The sequence below is a fragment of the Entelurus aequoreus genome, linkage group LG05 (assembly GCF_033978785.1).
Source record: "Entelurus aequoreus isolate RoL-2023_Sb linkage group LG05, RoL_Eaeq_v1.1, whole genome shotgun sequence".
Lineage (NCBI taxonomy): Eukaryota > Metazoa > Chordata > Actinopteri > Syngnathiformes > Syngnathidae > Entelurus > Entelurus aequoreus.
This window is the reverse complement of record NC_084735.1, coordinates 23803591-23827327: the sequence shown is the minus strand read 5'-3', so window position 1 is coordinate 23827327 and position 23737 is coordinate 23803591. Positions and strand designations below refer to the sequence as shown.

At 37.3% G+C, this 23737-nt stretch overlaps 1 protein-coding gene across 3 annotated transcripts in view; it reads right to left on the bottom strand.

Annotated features, from left to right (window-relative positions):
* Positions 1-1413: 1413 nt before the first annotated feature.
* Positions 1414-23737, bottom strand: part of LOC133650338 (CMP-N-acetylneuraminate-beta-galactosamide-alpha-2,3-sialyltransferase 1-like) — a 156102-nt gene continuing 133778 nt past the window's right edge. For all 3 annotated transcript variants that reach the window (XM_062047468.1, XM_062047469.1, XM_062047467.1), the window contains exons 5-7: positions 13991-14036; positions 9684-9803; positions 1414-2414 (exon numbers count right to left, since the gene is read on the bottom strand). In XM_062047468.1, coding sequence (XP_061903452.1) covers positions 2241-2414; positions 9684-9803; positions 13991-14036 — 340 coding nt within the window. In that variant the 3' untranslated portion in view covers positions 1414-2240. The remainder of the gene's footprint in view (positions 2415-9683; positions 9804-13990; positions 14037-23737) is intronic.

The window sequence follows — 23737 nt, the reverse complement described above, 5'->3', positions numbered from 1 at the left end:
TGAGGGAGCCTCTTTCGCAGGTTTCCCTGAAACAGGCTTGTAGGGATGAAACAGCCTCTGTGTTTTTTCCTGATCTAACGTACACATATATACATATATATCAATCAATCAATCAATGTTTATTTATATAGCCCTAAATCAATCAATCAATCAATCAATCAATGTTTATTTATATAGCCCTAAATCACAAGTGTCTCAAAGGGCTGTACAAGCCACAACGACATCCTCGGTACAGAGCCCACATACGGGCAAGGAAAACTCACATATATATATATATATATATATATATATATATATATATGTATATATATATATATATATATATATATATATATATAATATACATATATATATATATATATATATATATATATATATATATATATATAAATATATATATATATATATAATATACACATATATATATATATATACACATATATACACACATATATATATATATATATATATATATATATATATATATATATATATATATATATATATATATATATATATATATATATATAATATACACATATATGTATATATATATACACATATATACACACATATATATATATATATATATATATATATCCATCCATCCATCATCTTCTTCTGCTTACCCGAGGTCGGGTCGCGGGGGCAGCAGCCTAAGCAGGGAAGCCCAGACTTCCCTCTCCCCAGCCACTTCGTCCAGCTCTTCCCGGGGGATCCTGAGGCGTTCCCAGGCCAGCCCAGGAGACATAGACTTCCCAACGTGTCCTGGGTCTTCTCCGTGGCCTCCTACCAGTCGGATGTGCCCTAAACACCTCCCTTGGGAGGCGTTCGGGTGGCATCCTGACCAGATGCCCGAACCACCTCATCTGGCTCCTCTCGATGTGGAGCAGCAGCGGCTTTACTTTGAGCTCCCCCCGGATGGCAGAGCTTCTCACCCTATCTCTGTATACATATATACACACACATATATATATATATATATATATATATATATATATATATATATATATATATATATATATATATATATATATATATATATATATATATATATATATATATATATACACACATTTAGATATTTACATATATATATACGTTTTTAAATTAAATTAATTAATTTTAATCTATTTCTGTTGTCTCATACTGTATCTTATTGACTGCTCAACCTTGTTAATATTTGAAATATTGTAATGTATTATAAGTGCCTTACTTTGTGTGTATATTTTCAATATGTACTGTGTGTGTTCCATTGTTCAATAAAACATCAATCCATTTTCTACCGCTTGTCCCTTATGGGGTCGCGGGGGGGTGCTGGAGCCTATTTCAGCTGCACACGGGTATAAAACAATTAAATGAAAACGATATAACATTTTAAAGTATTTGAAAAAAGTCAATAGTCATCACACGTACCGTTTCTTTAATCGTCATTGTGTAAATTATTGCAAAAAACACAACAAAACTAAGCCCACTATTTCTGTGAGTTGAACAGACGACAAACGAAGAGATGTTGTTACAGTTATCGTCCACTGGATGGCACTGTTGACACGTAATGGCAGCCGCACACAAAGAAAGTGCTCTCTCTCTAATAAAAGAAATAGAAGGAAAAAAGCACTGCTGTTTAAAGGCACATGGAGCAAAACATAACATGGCAAAACTCCAACCATATGATATTCTAATATGCAAATATTTGACAAACACATTGCTGTAATGTCGTTGAATTTAAAAGCCATAATGCAAGCTAAAACCAGTAAAGGCACTTTTCATGTAGTTGTCTCACAAACATGGACATCCATAAGGCACAGCAGTTTTTGGTGACTGATTATACAAAATAATACTAATAGGAATTACAAAGAGCGGCAATCATTAGTACACTTTTTCTACGCTCGCTCCTGTTGTAACATGTAGACAAAGAGCAGCAGTAGATTCATTTGAGATACCAGAAACTACCTTTCAGATGATTTAAGTGGTATTTACAGCAGTGACAAGATCTGAACTCACACCTATATGAAAATAAACATAAGGAGCATCATTTTTAGGTTCTTGATTGGTTTGGATTTGTAGGCAGTTGTATGATTCTGGCATGGTTTGGCACACAATGGAGGCAAAGCTGTTCGGTTGGCGATATAGCAGAAGTGAAAAACAAAACAACCTCCAGAGCTCAGCCACTAAAGTGGAACATTCCCCCCCCCCTGGTTCATTTGGTGGTCATCCAACAGCACAAATGGCGCCGGGCATCATCTACCTTTAAACATTCTGATTTTCTGTTTGTCCGCCAAAAGCTGCGTGACGTTATATTCAAAATCTCCATCGTGGACGCCCGTGTGTCTAAAAGCGCCGGCCAGAAGATTGTCCTCCCAGTAGTGGTGCCAGTTGCCGTCCTGGTCTGCGCCAAACCCAAACACGTTCACCTGAAAGACAAAAAAGAGTGTGCAGAAACTTTGAGTGGTGCTGAAAAGCAGCATCATCACTGTCGTGCAGTGTTTGTCAACCTTTTTTGAGCCAAGGTTACATTTATTAGCGTTGAAAAAATCCGTAGGCACACCACCAGCAGAAATCATTCAAAAACGAAACTCAGTTGACAGTAAAAAGTTGTTGTGGCAATTGTTGGATATGACTTCAAAGCATAACCAAGCATGCATCAATATAGCTCTTGTCTCAAAGTAGGTGTACTGTCACATCACCCCCTGACTTATTTGGAGTTTTATGTTGTTTTCCTGTGTGTAGTGTTTTAGTTATTGTCTTGCGCTCCTATTTTGGTGTCTTTTTGTCTTTTTTCTGTATTTTCCTGTAGAAGTTTCATGTCTTCCTTTGAGCGATATTTCCCGCATCTACTTTGTTTTAGCAATCAAGAATATTTTGGTTGTTTTTATCCTTCTTTGTGGGGACATTGTTGATTGTCACGTCATGTTCGGATGTACATTGTGGACGCCGTCTTTGCTCCACAGTAAGTCTTTGCTGTCGTCCAGCATTCTGTTTTTGTTTACTTTGTAGCCAGTTCAGTTTTAGTTTCGTTCTGCATAGCCTTCCCTAAGCTTCAATGCCTTTTCTTAGGGGCACTCACCTTTTGTTTACTTTTGGTTTAAAAATTAGACACCTTTTTACCTGCACAATGCCTCCCGCTGTTTCCGACATCTACAAAGCAATTAGCTACCGGCTGCCCCCTACTGATATGGAGGAGTATTACACGGTTACTCTGCCGAGCTCTAGACAGCACCAACCACTCAACAACAACACATAATTTGCAGACTATAATTACTGGTTTGCAAAAAATATTTCTATGGGGCGGTATAGCTCGGTTGGTAGAGTAGCCGTGCCAGCAACTTGAGGGTTCCAGGTTCGATCCCCGCTTCCGCCATCCTAGTCACTGCTGTTGTGTCCTTGGGCAAGACACTTTACCCACCTGCTCCCAGTGCCACTCACACTGGTTTAAAATGTAACTTAGGTATTGGGTTTTACTATGTAAAAGTGCTTTTAGTCCCTAGAGAAAAAAGCTATATAAATATAATTCACTAAATAGGTGAAATTAGATAATCTCCCACGGCACACCAGACTGCATCTCAAGGCACACTAGTGTGCCACGGCACAGTGGTTGAAAAACACTGCTGTAGTGCATGTGATACCTGGACTGGTTAACCAGCTATTTACAACAACAGCAATATGTTGAGATTGATGATTATAGGTCAGAATATATGAATGTTGAATGTCGAATTCCACAAGGTTCGATTTTAGGACCCAAACTTTTTATTTGATACACAAATGATATTTGTGAGGTTTCGAAAATTTTACAGTCCGTATTATTCGCAGACGATACGAATTAAAACTGTTAAGGAGATGACTTGAAAATCTTAGCCGATAATATCGAAGAGGGAATGGTTAAACTAAAATTGTGGTTTGATGTAAATAAATTATCATTAAATTTGGAAAAGACTACATTTACGTTATTCAGTAATAAAAGATGGGTTGGGGAGGAGATCCTGCCCCAAGTGGAGGAGTTCAAGTACCTCGGAGTCTTGTTCACGAGTGAGGGAAGAGTGGATCGTGAGATCGACAGGCGGATCGGTGCGGCGTCTTCAGTAATGCGGACGCTGTATCGATCCGTTGTGGTGAAGAAGGAGCTGAGCCGGAAGGCAAAGCTCTCAATTTACCGGTCGATCTACGTTCCCATCCTCAACTATGGTCATGAGCTTTGGGTTATGACCGAAAGGACAAGATCACGGGTACAAGCGGCCGAAATGAGCTTCCTCCGCCGGGTGGCGGGGCTCTCCCTTAGAGATAGGGTGAGAAGCTCTGGCATCCGGGAGGAGCTCAAAGTAAAGCCGCTGCTCCTCCACATCGAGAGGAGCCAGATGAGGTGGTTCGGGCATCTGGTCAGGATGCCACCCGAACACCTCCCTAGGGAGGTGTTTAGGGCACGTCCGACCGGTAGGAGGCCACGGGGAAGACCCAGGACACGTTGGGAAGACTATGTCTCCCGGCTGGAGCTGGACGAAGTGGCTGGGGAGAGGGAAGTCTGGGCTTCCCTGCTTAGGCTGTTTCCCCCGCGACCCGACCTCGGATAAGCGGAAGAAGACGGATGGATGGATGGATGGATGGATGGAGTAATAAAAGAAAGGTAGAAGTTAGTTTTTCCACAAATAATGTGAAAACTGAGATGTCTGAAATCAGATTTCTTGGGGTCATCCTAGATGAAAAGTTGACATGGAAAGCTCACACATTAAGAGTGTTACTAAAACGGCCTTCTTTCATCTCCGTAATATCGCTAAAATTCGTTCCATTTTGTCCACAAGCGACGCTGAGATCATTATTCATGCGTTCGTTACGTCTCATCTCGATTACTGTAACGTATTATTTTGGGGTCTCCCTATGTCTAGCATTAAAAGATTACAGTTGGTACAAAATGCGGCTGCTAGACTTTTGACAAGAACAAGAAAGTTTGATCATATTACGCATATACTGTATATAACTTATATATGCCTATACTGGCTCACCTGCACTGGCTTCCTGTGCACTTAAGATGTGACTTTAAAGGCCTACTGAAATGAATTGTTTTTATTTAAACGGGGATAGCAGATCTATTCTATGTGTCATACTTGATCATTTCGCGATATTGCCATATTTTTGCTGAAAGGATTTAGTAGAGAACATCGACGATAAAGTTCGCAACTTTTGGTCTCTGATAAAAAAAAGCCTTGCCTGTACCGGAAGTAGCGTGACGTAGTCAGTTGATCGCCTCCTCATATTTTCCTATTGTTTTCAATGCAGCTAGAGCGATTCGGACCGAGAAAGCGATGATTACCCCATTAATTTGAGTGAGGATGAAAGATTTGTGGATGAGGAACGTTAGAGTGACGGACTAGAATGCAGTGCTCTAGAGTCCAGTGGCGACGTGCTTTACACCACTGCCTCCAACGTTTTGCATTGGACTGTATGGATTAGATGCAGCTGCTCGGCCATGGAAACTCATTCCATGAAGCTCTCTGCGTACCGTACGTGGGCTAATTGGAAGGTCACATGAAGTTTGGAGCTCTGTAGCAACTGACTGTGCAGAAAGTCTTTGCACTATGCGCTCCAGCATCCGCTGACCCCTTTCTGTCAGTTTACGTGGCCTACCACTTGGTGGCTGAGTTGCTGTTGTTCCCAAACTCTTCACTTTTCTTATAATAAAGTTGACTTTGGAATATTTAGGAGCGAGGAAATTTCACAACTGGATTTGTTGCACAGGTGGCATCCTATGACAGTTCCACGCTGGAAATTATTGTTTACGCGAGCCGATGTTAAGTCTGCAGTAGGGCTGGGCGATATATCGCGGGTTTGTCTCTGGTGCGATATAGAAAATGACTATATCGTGATATTCGAGTATATGTTCTCACGCAGTTGCTTTTAGCTGCGGGCATTACACTGCATGCGTTTCCCACTCTTTCTTGTCTCTCCTTCTCACAGAGACATAAACAAGTGCACCTTCTTACATACGTCACACGTCCTCCCCGAGCAGAGAGGTAGCTACATGGGTAACGTTAGCTGTGATGCTAACTGTGCGTTGCGAGTGGTAATACGAGAGAGAGAAGGTGCCAATCTGGTAACAAATGAAGGAAGAATTAATTCCCAAGAAAAACAGAACAGGGTCCATCGTCTGGCGGTGGTTTGGCTTCAAGCGGGAATATGTTGAACAATTATGCGGCAAAAGCGTTACTACAAAAAGTAGCAGCACTGCTATTTGATTTCCTATAATGCAGCTCATTTTTATTTGACACTTATTGGGACAAGCGGTAGAAAATGGATGGATGGATGAAATATCTTGTGTGGCATCATGCACAAAAGTGGACTTTATTTGTTTTAAACTATTGTAGTGGCGTTCTGTACAAAAAGTGCACTTTAATTTAGTGTTGTTTTGATATGTCATCTTAGTGACATCATGCACAAAAGTGCACTCATAGCTTGTTTTAAAATGTCTCTGACAATCTTGCACTTTCTGTTTTGAAATGACATGAATGTTTGTGCCACTGCTTAATAACTGTTTAATAAATACAGTTTTGCTAAATTGACTTAGTTGTGATTTCCCTCTCGGCATGAAAGTTTAAAATGAGCATATATTAATGCAGTATGAACAAGAATGTTTTAATGTAGACACATAGAATCATCATACTGCTGTGATTATATGCATCAAGTGTTCATTCAAGGCTAAGGCAAAATATCCATCCATCTTCTTCTGCTTATCCGAGGTCGGGTTGTGGGGGCAGCAGCCTAAGCAGGGAAGCCCAAACTTCCATCTCCCCAGCCACTTCGTCCAGCTCCTCCCGGAGGATCCCGAGGCGTTCCCAGGCCAGCCGGGAGACATAGTCTTCCCAACGTGTCCTGGGTCTACCCCGTGGCCTCCTACCTGTCGGACGTGCTTGAAACACCTCCCGAGGGAGGCGTTCGGGTGGCATCCTGAACAGATGCCCGAACCACCTCATCTGGCTCCTCTCCATGTGGAGGAGCAGCGGCTTTACTTTGAGCTCCCCCCGGATGACAGAGCTTCTCACCCTATCTCTAAGGGAGAGCCCCGCCACCCGGCGGAGGAAGCTCATTTCGGCCGCTTGTACCCGTGATCTTGTCCTTTCGGTCATAACCCAAAGCTCATGACCATAGTTGAGGATGGGAACGTAGATCGACCAGTAAATTGAGAGCTTTGCCTTCCGGCTCAGCTCCTTCTTCACCACAATGGATCGATACAGCGTCCGCATTACTGAAAACGCCGCACCGATCCGCCTGTCGATCTCACGATCCACTCTTCCCTCACTCGTGAACAAGACTCAGAGGTACTTGAACTCCTCCACTTGGGGTAAGATCTCCTTCCCAACCCGGAGATGGCACTCCACCCTTTTCCGGGCGAGAACCAGGCAAAATATCGCGAGTTGCTGGGGATCAATTTTGGTTCAGATCAGGTAGAGGTTGAACTGAGCCAGGATTTTATGGCAGTTTCAAAATTTAGTAGGGAAGTTCGAATTTTAAGGTCTGTTGGTGGTGCATTCCACTGTGTGGTGGCAAAATAGTAGAATGCATTTTTTCTCCATGAGAGTCTTGCTGGTGTGAAAGCATGGGATTCTCTAAAGAAAGACTTAAAAAGTTGCAAGAATATTTATTAGTTATGAATAACTGGAATTATATCAAACTGATTTTGGATTTTGATTGGACGTGTCACTGTGAAAATGATTAAACGAAAATGAAAAAGTATGTTGGATGTTCGGGTGTTGGTGGAGGGAACAGTGATAAAGTAATCTAAAATAATTTGTGTTAAAAAAGGGGGCAGATAAATAAGAATATTATTCTTCCATCTGCTCCTTTCTGATCATGGTAATTAGAGACGTCTGATAAATGCTTTAAAATGTAATATTGGAAATTATCGGTATCGGTTTCAAAAAGTAAAAGTAATGACTTTTTAAAACGCCGCTGCACAGGACACGGACGTAGGTCTAGTATACTCTGGACCAGGGGTCACCAACGTGGTGCCCGCGGGCACCAGGTAGCCCGTAAGAACCAAATGAGTAGCCCGCTGGCCTGTTCTAAAAATAGCTCAAATAGCAGCACTTACCAGTGAGCTGCCTCTATTTTTAAAATGTTATTTATTTACTAGCAAGCTGGTCTCGCTTTGCCCGACATTTTTAATTCTAAGAGAGACAAAACTCAAATAGAATTTGAAAATCCAAGAAAATATTTTAAAGACTTGGTCTTCACTTGTTTAAATAAATTCATAATTTTTTTTACTTTGCTTCTTATAACTTTCAGAAAGACAATTTTAGAGAAAAAAATACAACCTAATTTTGTTGTGATGCCCCGCTAGATGCATTAAATTTTTTTTAACTTTACCATGAATTGATTAACGTGGACCCCGACTTAAACGAGTTGAAAAACTTATTCGGGTGTTACCATTTAGCATACTTGCCAACCCTCCCGTTTTTAGCGGGAGAATCCCGGTATTCAGCGCCTGTCCCGACAACCTCCCGGCAGAGATTTTCTCCCGACAAACTCCCGCCGACACGCCCCAACCACGGGGGCGTGGTTGGGGCGTGGCTAAGGGCGTGGTTAAGAGGAGAGTATATTTACAGCTAGAATTCACCAAATCAAGTATTTCATATATATATAATATACATACATATATATATATATATATATATATATATATATATATATATATATATATATATATATATATATATATATATATATATATATATATATATATATATATATATATATGTATGAAATACTTGACTTTCAGTGAATTCTAGCTATATATATATATTTATATATATACATATATTTTTTTTAATTTAATTTAATTTAATTTTATTATACAGAGATATAAAGAAATACTTGAATTTCAGTGTTCTGCAGGCTATCCAGTAGATGGCAGTATTGTCCTGTTTAAGAGTGTCACAACATTGCTGTTTACGGCAGACGAACTGCTTTACGGTAGACTAAACGTGACTGCTGTTGTTGTGTGTTGTTACCGCGCTGGGAGGACGTTAATGAAACTGCCTAACAATAAACCCACATAAGAAACCAAGAACTCTCTCTCCTTGTTGTGCACTCTACTCTCTAAAAGCCGTATATGTTATAACGTGCTGGGCAGGCAAGCTGTTTATATTGTGGGAAAGCGGACGTGAGAACAGGCTGTCCCCACTCAGTCTCAGGTCCGCATTGAGCTGGAGGGGGCGTGGCCTCCAGCTCCGGCTGAATACCGGGAGTTTGTCGGGAGAAAATCTCTGCCGGGAGGTTGTCGGGACAGGCGCTGAATACCGGGATTCTCCCGCTAAAAACGGGAGGGTTGGCAAGTATGCTAAATGGTAACACCCGAATAAGTTTTTCAACTCGTTTAAGTCGGGGTCCACGTTAATCAATTCATGGTAAAGTTACATTTTTTTTAATGCATCTAGCGGGGCATCACAACAAAATTAGGCATAATAATGTGTTAATTCCACGACTGTATATATCGGTATCGGTTGATATCGGAATCGGTAATTAAGAGTTGGACAATATCGGAATATCGGATAACAGCAAAAAAGCCATTATCGGACATCTCTAATGGAAATGTATAAGAAACAAAAAAAATAATGAAAGTGTGAACTGTACGTGGCTTGTATAATATGCATTTTCATGAAAGGAATAAAAAGAAATGAGGATGATGATGATGATACCTCATCACATATGTGGACGGCCAGCATCAAGCTGAGGAAGCCAGTGGAAGGATAGCGTCCATGTCCCTCCAGCCAAGACTCGTAGACGTACTTAAAAAACGTCGGGTTGTATATCAACACCTGCAGAGGACAGGATGTGAGAAGACATGTGAAAGAAATGCTGGAATTTTTTTTCTTCTATAGTCAAATGGAATTTACTCGACATCACATGTACTTGATTAAATCCGTAACAAATTAAATAATATTAGCAAAAATGCACACTTTTACAGAACCTTTTCCAGGACTGTATTTGTAACTTGTTGCCATTTATAGTATGTTTACTCATTCACTGATGTGTGCACTCACCAAATACAATAACATTACATTAAAATGCACATTTCTACTACATAAATATTACAAACTTGTTGCATTCATTTTTATTTAATCAATCTTTGAGTTGTTGAGTTGAGTTTGAGTTAATTTAGAACAAGCATGCATACAACACGATACATCGCAATTTCCAGTTTCTCTATTCAACACGTTCGAAAAGGAGTAGGAAGAGGCAGAGCTTATTCAATCCTACCCCTTTTTCCTTTACATAGCAGTTGCTAAAGCTTTTGTTCACTTCCTGTTCTCAATTTATTCACAATATACTCCATAAGTAATAATAATACAAATAAATAAATAATAATTGGTGAAGTAAGTTAAATTTCATATGGTGAAATGAGTAAGATTATCTTGAAAATGAATGGTTGGATAAAATAAATTCAGAATGTTTATCATGGTTCTTCTTATTTGTAGTTTGTAAACACTTGGAAGTTTGAAGAGTTTTTTTTAAAGTGGATTAAATTAGTACATTTTTATTTATTTATTTGCTTAATCCATTCCATAATTTAATTCCACATACTGATGTACTGAAGGTCTTTTTATTCCCTTTCGAAGAAAGGAAAGGGAATAAAAGGAAAAGGGAAGGTAAGAAAGAGAAGAAAGGTGAAACAATGAAAGAGAAGGAAAGAGAAGAAAGGTGATGAAATGAAAGAAGGAAAAGTAAGGAAACATGGAGAAGCAAAGAGAAGGAAAGGAAAGAGAAAAAAAGGAAATAGAAGGGAACGAGAAAGAAACAAAATGAAAGAGAAGAACGGAAAGGGAATGAAGAAAGAAAATAAAGTAAAAGAAAGAAAGGGCAAGAAAAAAATAAATAAAGACAAATACATTAAAGGAAAGGAAAGAGAACTAGATGAGGATTACGTGTGAATGCTCCAATTGAAACTGAAATCCTGGAATTTTTTTTTAGAATTGTTGAAGTAGTGCACGCAATTCCCGAACAGGTTGAATATTTTGAAGTTGGAACTGTTTGAATCAGATGAAAAATGTGAGAGTTGTGGAACTTTGAAGAATGTCCCATTGATTTCAATGGGAATTTCCCCAAAATTTGGGAATTTCGGGAAAAGCGGGATTCTTTTTTGAAAATGGTAATGATGGTCTGAATGAGTTGAAATGGTTGGTGTTGGAATTTTTCAAATCGGTTGAGAAATGTTGAAGTTGAGAAATGGTTTTAAGAGTTTCCTGAAATTTCGGGAAAAGCGGGAATTTTTACAGTTTGAAAAACAACTTCGTTTTTTTGTCCTGATTAAGAGGAATGTGTAAGGACGGTGGAACGGTTGAAAAATGTGAAAGGAGTAGTCGCCAGAAAAAAGGGTTGGAAAAAAAGGGAATGCTTAGAATTCCTGGAATTTTTTTGAATTTGGAAAAATGATGGTTTGAATTTCCAGGATGATTGGAATGTGTTGAAGGTGGAACGGTTTGAATCGGTTGAAAAATGTGGAAATGGTGGAAATTTGAAAAATGGCCAATTCATTTTGAGTGGGGAAAAATGTCCCGGAAAACCTGAAATTCTGGGAAATCTGGGAATTTTTTTGGAATTTGTCAAGGGAACGCCCACGATTCCCGAATAGGCTGAAGAGTTTGACGTTGGAACGGTTTGAACCGGGTGAAAAATGTGGAAGGTAGAGCGCTCCAAAATCTGGAGAAGAAAAAGAAGAAGTTGAAGAAGGTTGAATAAATAGATGAATTTTGGTGTAGAAAAGCATGTGTGAGAAAGGGAAACAAACAGAAGAGCAGGAAAGTGGAAGAAAGCAAAGAGAAAGAAAGGAACGAGAGAGAAAGAAAAAGAATGAAAAGGAAAGAAAGAAAAGAATAAAGGGAAAAGTGGAGAAAAAAAAGAAAGTGAAGAAAAGAAAAAGAAAGAAAAGCAAAGGAGAGGAGAGAGAATATTAACAATAGAAGAACATATAATATAATTGTGGAGAGAGAGTGTGATCAGCGCGCCTGCAGGAGCAAAGGTCACCGCCTCTGTCCATGGTGCTGAAGACAGAGCACCATCAGACGGGGGCGTGGCATGTGCTGACGGCGAGACACAGCTGGCAGGTGATTAGATTTCACAGGTGGTACGTGTTAATCTAATCATCTGCTGTCTTTAACAGTAAGCGGCCGGGAGCAGAGGGGGAGAGTACGGACGTGGCTGAAAAGTCACGTTCTGGGAGAAAGAAACAGTTGATAAAACATATGAGATTTAAAACTTTGTTAAAACCTGCAAGCTTGGATCCTGTGAAGTGTCTGTCAGTGGGACCGCTAGGAAGCGACTTCCACAATAATGTTTCAAACTTGTTTGGAAATATTAATTAGTTAATCGTCATATTTAGTCCACAGTAACTAAGAAAGTGCTTTGAGTCGGATTTTGGAAATGCTGCATTTGTCCATTAGAAACTTGATTTTACATGAAATAATCAAATGTATACATACAGTATGTCACATTATGCATACAGTATGTTACATTATACATACAGTATGTTACATTATGCATACAGTATGTTGCATTATACATACATTATATTGCATTATACCAGGGGTGTCCAAACTTTTTCCACTGAGCGCCGCACACGGAAAAATTAAAGCATGTGGGGGCCATCTTGATATTTTTCATTTTCAAACCATAACAAAAATATATGCATTTTTTATTTATTTTACCTTTACGAGTCCCGGGGACCATAAAGGGTCTCAGTCATTAAACTGTTAAAAATAAGTCAGATTATTATTTTTTTTGAAATATTTAACGCTTACAGTAAATCTCTATATCAACTTCAAGTTGATATAAAGTAAAACAAATTAAAAAAAAGGTTTTATGGCTTTTCTGTCAAAAACAACTTAGTTTTTTTTTTATAGTAAAACGGAAATATGCAGTATTTAGTAATTAGAGCCCTAAAAGATCAATAATACAGGACACCATTGATTTTAATTCTTTCATATTTTTGAGTAATCACAGTGAAAAGATAAATAAAAAATCACTAAATATATTTGGGATCCAAAAGGTGCCCCACTCATAAAGTGATACATTTTGATTAGGTTTTTCTTTTACTTTCAACACTTAAGTTACGAGATCAACTTCAGATATATCTGTCGATTTTATGCTGGAACTATTATTTTGTTAGTTTTATGCGCTTTTGTCAAAGAAAACTTTGATGTTTTTATATGGCAACCACACAATATATGCAATATTTACCACATAAAACATTTTAAAGTGAAATATTTGAAGTAATTGGAGCCCTCAAAATAATTCATCATAACATGGATTTTGTGTCATTATTATTATTTTTTTGAGCAATGGCAAAAAAAGAAAAATGAAGAAAGACAAAAGAAAAAAAACAGCCTGCATGGCAGCTTGTGTTTTAACATTGCAACTTTTTCTCGTTAGATTTCACCTCATTCCACTTTTTTTAATGTTCTTTTTTATTTTTACAATAGTATTTCCAAAATGTGTGGCGGGCCGGTAAACTATTAGCTGCGGACCGCAAATGGCCCCCGGGCCGCACTTTGGACACCCCTGCATTATACATACAGTATATTACATTATAAATACAATATGTTTCATTATACATACAGTATATTACATTATACATACAGTATATTGCATTATACGTACAGTATATTGCATTATACATACAGTATGTTACATTATACATACAGTATATTGCATTATACATACAGTATATTGTATTAGCCATACTCTGTTACATTATACATACAGTATGTTACATTACACATACAGTATGTTACATTACACATACAGTATATTATATTATACATACAGTATATTACATTATACATACAGTATATTGCATTATACATACAGTATTTTACAATATATATACAGTATGTTACATTATACATAGAGTATATTGCATTATACATACAGTATGTTACATTATATATACAGTATGTTACATTATATATACAGTATGTTACATTATATATACAGTATGTTACATTACCTTATCTTTGTTGGCCTTTATTCTGTTCATCACAGGAACATATGTGCTGCAGGAAGAGACAACCAGAGTGTTCACTGTTAATGACAAGAACACATGATGCTATGGTGCTAGTCAGTGAGGAAATACAGCACACGCATCAAACTCAAGGCTCGGGGGCCAGATGTGGTACGCCATGTCTTTTAAAGTGGTCCGTCATGTCATTTAAGGTGGTCCGTCGGGTCATTTAATGTGGTCCGTCATGTCATTCAATGTGGTCTTCCACATAATTTAATTTGGTCTGCCACATCATGTAATGTGGTCCGTCACGTCCTTCAATGTGGTCTGTTATGTCATTTAAAGTGGTCTGTTATGTCATTTAATGTGATCTGTTAGGTGATTTAATGTGGTCTGTTATGTGATTTAATGTGGTCTGTTATGTCATTATGTCATTTAATGTGGTCTGTTGTGTCATTTAACGTGGTCTGTTATGTGAGTTAATGTGGTCTGTTATGTCATTTAATGTGGTCTGTTATGTGATTTAATGTGGTCTGTTATGTCATTATGTCATTTAATGTGGTCTGTTATGTCATTTAATGTGGTCTGTTATGTGAGTTAATGTGGTCTGTTATGTCATTTAATGTGGTCTGTTATGTCATTTAATGTGGTCTGTTATGTGAGTTAACGTGGTCTGTTATGTCATTTAATGTGGTCTGTTATGTCATTTAATGTGGTCTGTTATGTGAGTTAACGTGGTCTGTTATGTGATTTAATATTGCCTTCCATGTATTTAATGTGGCCGGCATTATCATTTAATGTGGTCTGTTATGCGATTTAATGTTGCCTTCCATGTATTTAATGTGGCCCGCCTTATCATTTAATGTGGTCTGTTATGTGATTTAATGTGGACTTCCATGTATATAATGTGGCCCACCTTATCATTTATTGTGGTCCGTCATGTCATTTAAAGTGGTCTGTCATTTTATTTAAAGTGGTCCGTCACGTCATTTAATATGTCCGTCATGTCAATTAATGTGGTCCATCACATCATTCAATGTGGTCTGTTATGTCATTTGATGTGACCTTCCACGTATTTAATTTGGCTCGTCATGTCATTTAATGTGGCCTGCCATATCATTTAATGTGGTCCGTCATGTCATTCAGTGTGGTCTGCAACATCATTTAATGTGGTCCATCAAGTCATTTATTGTGGTCCGTCATGCCATTTAAAGTGGTCTGTCATTTCATCTAAAGTGGTCCGTCACATCATTTAAAGTGGTCAATCATTTTATTTAACGTGGTCCGTTATGTCATTTAAAGTGGTCTGTCATTTTATCATTCAATGTGGTCTGTTATGTTATTTAATGTGGCTCGTCATGTCATTTAATGTGGCTTTTCATGTCATTTAATGTGGCCGACATGTCATTTAATGTGGTCCATCACGTCATTCAATGTTGTCTGCCACATAATCTAATTTGGTCAGTCACGTCATTCAATGTAGTCTGTTATGTCATTTAATGTGGTTTGTTATGTTATTCACTGTGGCCTTCCACGTATTTAAAGTGGCACGCCATATAATTTAATGTGGTCCATCACGTCATTTAATGTGGTGCGTCATGTCATTTAATATGTCCGTCACGTCATTTAACGTGGTCAATCATCGTATTTAAGGTGGTCCGTCATTTTATTCAAAGTGGTCTGTTAACGTGGTCAATCATCGTATTTAAGGTGGTCCGTCATTTTATTTAAAGTGGTCTGTCAATTTATTTAAAGTGGTCTGTCAGGTCATTTAATATGTCCATCATGTCATTTAAAGTGGTTAAACATTTTATTTAATGTGGTCAGTCATGTCATTTAAAGTGGTCTGTCATTTTATTTAAAGTGGTCCGTCACGTCATTTAATCTGTCCGTCATGTCAATTAGTGTGGTCCGTCACATCATTCAATGTGGTCTGCTATGTCATTTAATGTGGCCTTCCACGTATTTTAATGTGGCCCATCATGTCATTTAAAGTGGTCCGTCATGTCATTCAATGTGGTCTGCCACATAATTGAATTTGGTCTGCCACATCATATAATGTGGTCCGTCACGTCATTCAATGTGGTCTGTTATGTCATTTAAAGTGGCCTTCCACGTATTCAATGTGACCTTCCACGTATTCAAGGTGGCCCACCATATCATTTAATGTGGTACATCACGTCATGTAATGTGGTCTGTCAATTTATTTAAAGTGGTCCTTCAGGTCATTTAATATGTCCATCACGTCATTTAATGTGGTGAATCATTTTATTTAAAGTGGTCCGTCATGTCATTTAAAGTGGTCTGTCATTTTATGTAAAGTGGTCCGTCACGTCATTTAAAATGTCCGTCATGTCAATTAGTGTGGTCTGTCACATCATTCAATGTGGTCTGTTTTGTCATTTAATGTGGCCTTCCACGTATTGAAGTGACCCGTCATGTCATTTAAAGTGGCCTGCCATATCATTTTAATGTGGTCCATCATGTCATGTAATGTGGTCTGCCACATCATATAATTTGGTCTGCCATATCATTTAAGTGGCCTGCCATATCATTTTAAGGTGGTCCGTCATGTCATTTAATGTGGTCTGCCACATAATATAATTTGTCTCCCATGTCATATAATGTGGTCCGTCACGTCATTCATTGTGGTCTGTTATGTCAGTCAACGTGGCCTTCAACGTATTCAATGTGGCCTTCAACGTATTCAATGTGGCATTCCACGTATTTAAACTGGCCCGCCATATCATTTAATGTGGTACATCACGTCATGTAATGTGGTCTGTCAATTTATTTAAAGTGGTCCGTAAAGTCATTTCATATGTCCATCACGTCATTTAATGTGGTGAATCATTTTATTTAAAGTGGTCCGTCATGTCATTTAAAGTGGTCTGTCATTTTATGTAAAGTGGTCCGTCACGTCATTTAAAATGTCCGTCATGTCAATTAGTGTGGTCTGTCACATCATTCAATGTGGTCTGTTTTGTCATTTAATGTGGCCTTCCACGTATTGAAGTGACCCGTCATGTCATTTAAAGTGGCCTGCCATATCATTTTAATGTGGTCCATCATGTCATTTAATGTGGTCTGCCACATAATATAATTTGGTCTGCCATATCATTTAAGTGGCCTGCCATATCATTTTAAGGTGGTCCGTCATGTCATTTAATGTGGTCTGCCACATAATATAATTTGTCTCCCATGTCATATAATGTGGTCCGTCACGTCATTCATTGTGGTCTGTTATGTCATTCAATGTGGCCTTCAACGTATTCAATGTGGCCTTCAACGTATTCAATGTGGCATTCCACGTATTTAAACTGGCCCGCCATATCATTTAATGTGGTACATCACGTCATGTAAGGTGGTCTGTCAATTTATTTAAAGTGGTCCGTAAAGTCATTTCATATGTCCATCACGTCATTTAATGTGGTGAATCATTTTATTTAAAGTGGTCCGTCATGTCATTTAAAGTGGTCTGTCATTTTATGTAAAGTGGTCCGTCACGTCATTTAAAATGTCCGTCATGTCAATTAGTGTGGTCTGTCACATCATTCAATGTGGTCTGTTTTGTCATTTAAAGTGGCCTTCCACGTATTGAAGTGGCCCGTCATGTCATTTAAAGTGGCCTGCCATATCATTTTAATGTGGTCCATCATGTCATTTAATGTGGTCTGCCACATAATATAATTTGGTCGGCCATATCATTTAAGTGGCCTGCCATATCATTTTAAGGTGGTCCGTCATGTCATTTAATGTGGTCTGCCACATAATATAATTTGTCTCCCATGTCATATAATGTGGTCCGTCACGTCATTCATTGTGGTCTGTTATGTCATTCAATGTGGCCTTCAACGTATTCAATGTGGCCTTCAACGTATTCAATGTGGCATTCCACGTATTTAATCTGGCCCGCCATATCATTTAATGTGGTACATCATGTCATGTAATGTGGTCTGTCAATTTATTTAAAGTGGTCCGTAAAGTCATTTCATATGTCCATCACGTCATTTAATGTGGTGAATCATTTTATTTAAAGTGGTCCGTCATGTCATTTAAAGTGGTCTGTCATTTTATGTAAAGTGGTCCGTCACGTCATTTAATACGTCCGTCATGTCAATTAGTGTGGTCTGTCACATCATTCAATGTGGTCTGTTTTGTCATTTAAAGTGGCCTTCCACGTATTGAAGTGGCCCGTCATGTCATTTAAAGTGGCCTGCCATATCATTTTAATGTGGTCCATCATGTCATTTAATGTGGTCTGCCACATAATATAATTTGGTCGGCCATATCATTTAAGTGGCCTGCCATATCATTTTAAGGTGGTCCGTCATGTCATTTAATGTGGTCTGCCACATAATATAATTTGTCTCCCATGTCATATAATGTGGTCCGTCACGTCATTCATTGTGGTCTGTTATGTCATTCAAAGTGGCCTTCAACGTATTCAATGTGGCCTTCAACGTATTCAATGTGGCATTCCACGTATTTAATCTGGCCCGCCATATCATTTAATGTGGTACATCACGTCATGTAATGTGGTCTGTCAATTTATTTAAAGTGGTCCGTAAAGTCATTTCATATGTCCATCACGTCATTTAATGTGGTGAATCATTTTATTTAAAGTGGTCCGTCATGTCATTTAAAGTGGTCTGTCATTTTATGTAAAGTGGTCCGTCACGTCATTTAATACGTCCGTCATGTCAATTAGTGTGGTCTGTCACATCATTCAATGTGGTCTGTTTTGTCATTTAATGTGGCCTTCCACGTATTGAAGTGGCCCGTCATGTCATTTAAAGTGGCCTGCCATATCATTTTAATGTGGTCCATCATGTCATGTAATGTGGTCTGCCACATCATATAATTTGGTCTGCCATATCATTTAAGTGGCCTGCCATATCATTTTAAGGTGGTCCGTCATGTCATTTAATGTGGTCTGCCACATAATATAATTGGGTCTGCCATGTCATTCAATGTGGTCTGTTATGTCATTCATTGTGGTCTGTTATGTCATTCAAAGTGGCCTTCAACGTATTCAATGTGGCCTTCAACGTAGTCAATGTGGCCTTCCACATATTTAATCTGGCCCGCCATATCATTTAATGTGGTACATCACGTCTTGTAATGTGGTCCGTCATGTTATTTAATGTGGTCCATCATGTCATTCAATGTGGTCTGCCACTTCAAATATTGTGGCCCTCTGAGAGCCGTGATAATTGCAATGTGGCCCTCAACAAAAAGAAGTTTGACAGCCCTGCAGTAGGGGGATGACTTTCCTATTGCATCTCATTGAGGTGATGATGATGAATTATTGTCACGCCTGTTTGAAAAGAGCCGATTAAACAAACGTCACTTCTCCTGTCACTTTTCATTGCAGAGTCTCGCTTGTCTGCCAAACTGCACACCTCAGCGTGGAGAATGGGAGATAACACGCTCGCATTTGAAGTAAACGTAACGGTGGGCATACCAATGAGTGAGGTGAGAATCAGCGAGGATTATTATTAACATTCCAGGCATTCCAGGAAAAACACCTGGAAAAATGATGAAGTCCATTGTCTTGCGCCTTATTAGAATTCAAGACATTATTAACGTGACTTATATGTGCTGCCATGGCTTTAGTGCTAACTGTGACATGAATAGTTGCCATGCATATTCCTGCAGACATCTGCAATAAACAATCTGGTTTAAGCAACTTTACACTCCGCACTCCTTCAACTAGCGACTGTAAAATGACTTTTAATGCGAGCTTTTATTACAAACATTTGTTTGGATTTACTCGTCCTTCTGCTCTGGAGTTATTGGCACAGCCTTTCACTTATTATCAGGGAGCTGCTTTTTATTCGGCCAGATAAAAGTGTCACATATTTTGAAGATTTTTTCATAAATTGAGCATCTTCAATTTATGCTCCAATGCAACCTTGGTACCGGTACTGAACCACCAGCACCTGTTCCCATTTGTCATAATAAAAAGTCAAGCATATTCCAAACATGAATCACTCTTGGGTGCATAAAAACGACCACTTCATGTGATTTGTTGTTCTTTTTGTTCACCACAAATTAAGAATGGAAGAAAGGTACATATTCATATTAAACATGTAATAAAATACCACAAGAACTAAATAAATACAGTACCCTAAAAGTATTTGAAAATAAACCACAAATACTATATACATATTAAAAAAGGAATTACATTTAATTAAAATAAACAATAACCCTAAACTTTTAGGGTGTTTCAGCCAATTGTAGACCTGAAGAAAGTGACATTTGAAAAAGGCAAAACATTAACAAAATAAAAAATTAAATTAACATGGTGGCAATCACTGCTGAATATAAGAATGAAGTTAAAAAAAAAAAAATATTGAAAAAGTTAAAGGGCTTGCTAAAGCAACAGGTGGCGCTACAACCCCAAACCCAAACCAATTTTCACTCAATCAGAAGCCCGAAGAAAGTCATTTCTGGAAAAGACAAACATTTCATAACCACTAAAAATGCACTAAGATATTATAAAACAAATATGTACTAATTTATAAATAAAATAAAATAGATAAAAAACACATGTATACATACATATATATACATATATATATATATATATATATATATATATATATATATATATATATATATATATATATATATATATATATATATATATATATATATATATATATATATATATATATATGTACATATTTATATTATAATAATAATAACTAATAGTAATAACTAATAACTATTTTGACATCAAATCTCAAAGTGCTATATATTAAAATACATAAAAACAAATAAAAGAGAGAGAAATTGGATCAAAATATCACACGATTTATGGATTAAAATTAGGCTTTTCTAAAAACGTGAGTCTTAAATCCTTTTTTAAAAGCATCCACCGTCTGGGGAGCGGCAGCTTCAAAGAGACACATATGTACATATATACATACATACACATACTGTACGTATATTGACACATATACATATATACACATGTATATGTATATCTACACATGTATGTATGTATATCTACACACATATACAAATATACATATACACATATACACACATATATATATATATATATATACATGTATACACATATATACATATACAGTATATAAATATACACATATATACATATACAGTATATAAATATACACACATATACATAATATATACATACACATGTATACACACATATTTTATAGATATACTGTATGTTTACATATATGTATTTGTATATGTCTATATATATATATATGTGTATATATATATGTGTATATATATATATATATATATATATATATATATATATATATATATATATATATATATATATACATATATATGTTTATATTCTTTAACTTTATTTCTGATTATTATTATTATTAATTTTTTCTTTAATTAATTGATGTGTCTGTAAATATTATTTAGTTTTCCTGCTGTTTCTTTCTTTCTGCTCTATTTTGACATTTAGGGCAGACAACAGATGTATGATGTATGTAAATATGATGTAATGGATAGGAATGTCTGATGCTAGAAGTCAATAAAAATTAAATGACAAAAAAAAAGTGTAATATATGTATATATATATAATGTATATATATATATGTAGTTATATTTTCTGCAACTTCAATGCCTAGGCTGTGTTAACAATTGCATTGAAAAGTGCATTAAATGCATGAAAAAGTCATCAAAAACAATATTTATGTGGGTGTCTCACCATGTCCTCACCATGCACAGATAAGCTTACTTTACATGCTGTTTTCTACGTCAGTGTTTTTCAACCACTGTGCCGCGGCACACTAGTGTGCGGCAGGCCCGGCCCTAACCAATCTGGCGCCCTAGGCAAGATTTTAGGTGGCGCCCCCCCACATCGGCAGTGAAGTGTATATACTCACAAGAAACCGAATAGCTTTGTCTTTGACCTTTTTTTTACTTAAAGAAAGCAAATTAACAATCAGAACAGTTAAGATAAAAAAAAATATGGATAAATAAATGAATACAAAAAATTTAAAATGAATATATGAAATACAATATTTTTTACATACATAAACACAAAATAAAACGTGTCAACAAGTTGCATAAAATAAATAAAAAATACAATATAAATAAGGCACTGCACAAAACAAGATATCAAACCAGTATGACTTTAACAACTATATTACAAAAAAAGGGGATCCTAAGAGTTCTCTATTTGTGCTTTTTAATATTGCATTAACTAGAATGACTTACAAATTACTGTACACCAGGGAGGACTGTAATTACCTAACGTTACATTATTATTTTCCATAACAATTTAGCCCCCTCCACAATATTAACCCGACGTTAAAACAGAACTAGCTATTTATTGATTAGCAATTGCCGAATCATGTAACATTAGCTTAATGCTAAAAAGCCAGGTTACGATCACATTCTGTAACAGACAAATAATTTCATGTAGGCTAACGTTACCTACCTGCCACCTCTGTCTTTTTCTCGTTTCTCCTCTTCTTTTCTCTTTTTTCTTCCCTGGGCACCTGACAGTTTTGGCCGTTTTGACATCTTGTGTTGATTTTTTTATGTGATGACGTCCAAAAAGAGTCATGATACGGGAAGGGAGGGGGCGCACCGTGCCGGGGGTGGGGGGGCGTAATGTTTTAACAAATAATATTTCTATTAAATAGGCTTTACTTTGCATTTTAATTAACATGGGATTATTTTATGTATTTAGAAATATTAGTACCAACTTTTATTTTTTTTTTCCTCCAACATTTGTGGCACTGGCGTGGCGCCCCCTGATGGACGGCGCCCTTAGCATTTGCCTATACGGCCTATGCCACGGGCCGGCCCTGGTGTGCGGTGAGATACAGTCTGGTGTGCCGTGGGAGATTATGTAATTTCACCTAATTGGGTTAAAAGTTGGTACATTTTAAGTCTACTTTATACTTCTTTTTGTGCCCTTATGTGCACGATCCTTTCCATCCTTTGTAACTGAGCTACTGTGTGGAAAATGTTCCCTTGTGGATCATTAAAGTTTGTCTAAGTCTAAGTCTAAAAATCTTTTTTTGCAAACCAGTAAATATAATCCGCAAATAATGTGCCGTTGTTGAGTGTCGGTGCTGACTAGAGCTCGGCAGAGTAATCATGTTATAATCTTCCATATCAGTAGGTGGCAGCAGGTAGCGAATTGCTCTGTAGATGTCGGGAACATGGTTTGTCGTGATCACAATATGCAACCGACAGCGGGAAACAGCATGCAGGTAAAAAGGTATCTAATTTTTAAACCAAAAGCAAACAAAAAGGTGAGCGCCCCTAAGAAAAGGCATTGAAGCTTAGGGAAGGCTATGCAGAACAAAACTAAAACTGAACTGGCTACACTGCAAAAATTCAGTGTTCAAAAAAAGAGAAAAAAATAAAATAAAATTATGGGTATTTTACTTGAACTAAGGAAAATTATTTGCCAATAGAACAAGACAATTTGGCTTGTCAAGACTTTCCAAAACAAGTAAAATTAGCTAACTTCAATGAACCCAAAAATACCTTAAAATAAGTATATTCTCACTAATAACAAGTGCACTTTCCTTGGTAGGAAAAAAAAGAGACCTTTTTTCTCAATAGGTTGAAAAATATTCTTAAATTAAGTAAATGCTAGTGCCATTATCTTGACATGATGATGCGTTTGGCATTACATTTCTTGAAACCAGCAAACTTATACTAAAAAGTAGTTTATTGTTCTTAATGAAAAGGCAACAAGGCAACCGCTTGTTACTCTCGGGGTTT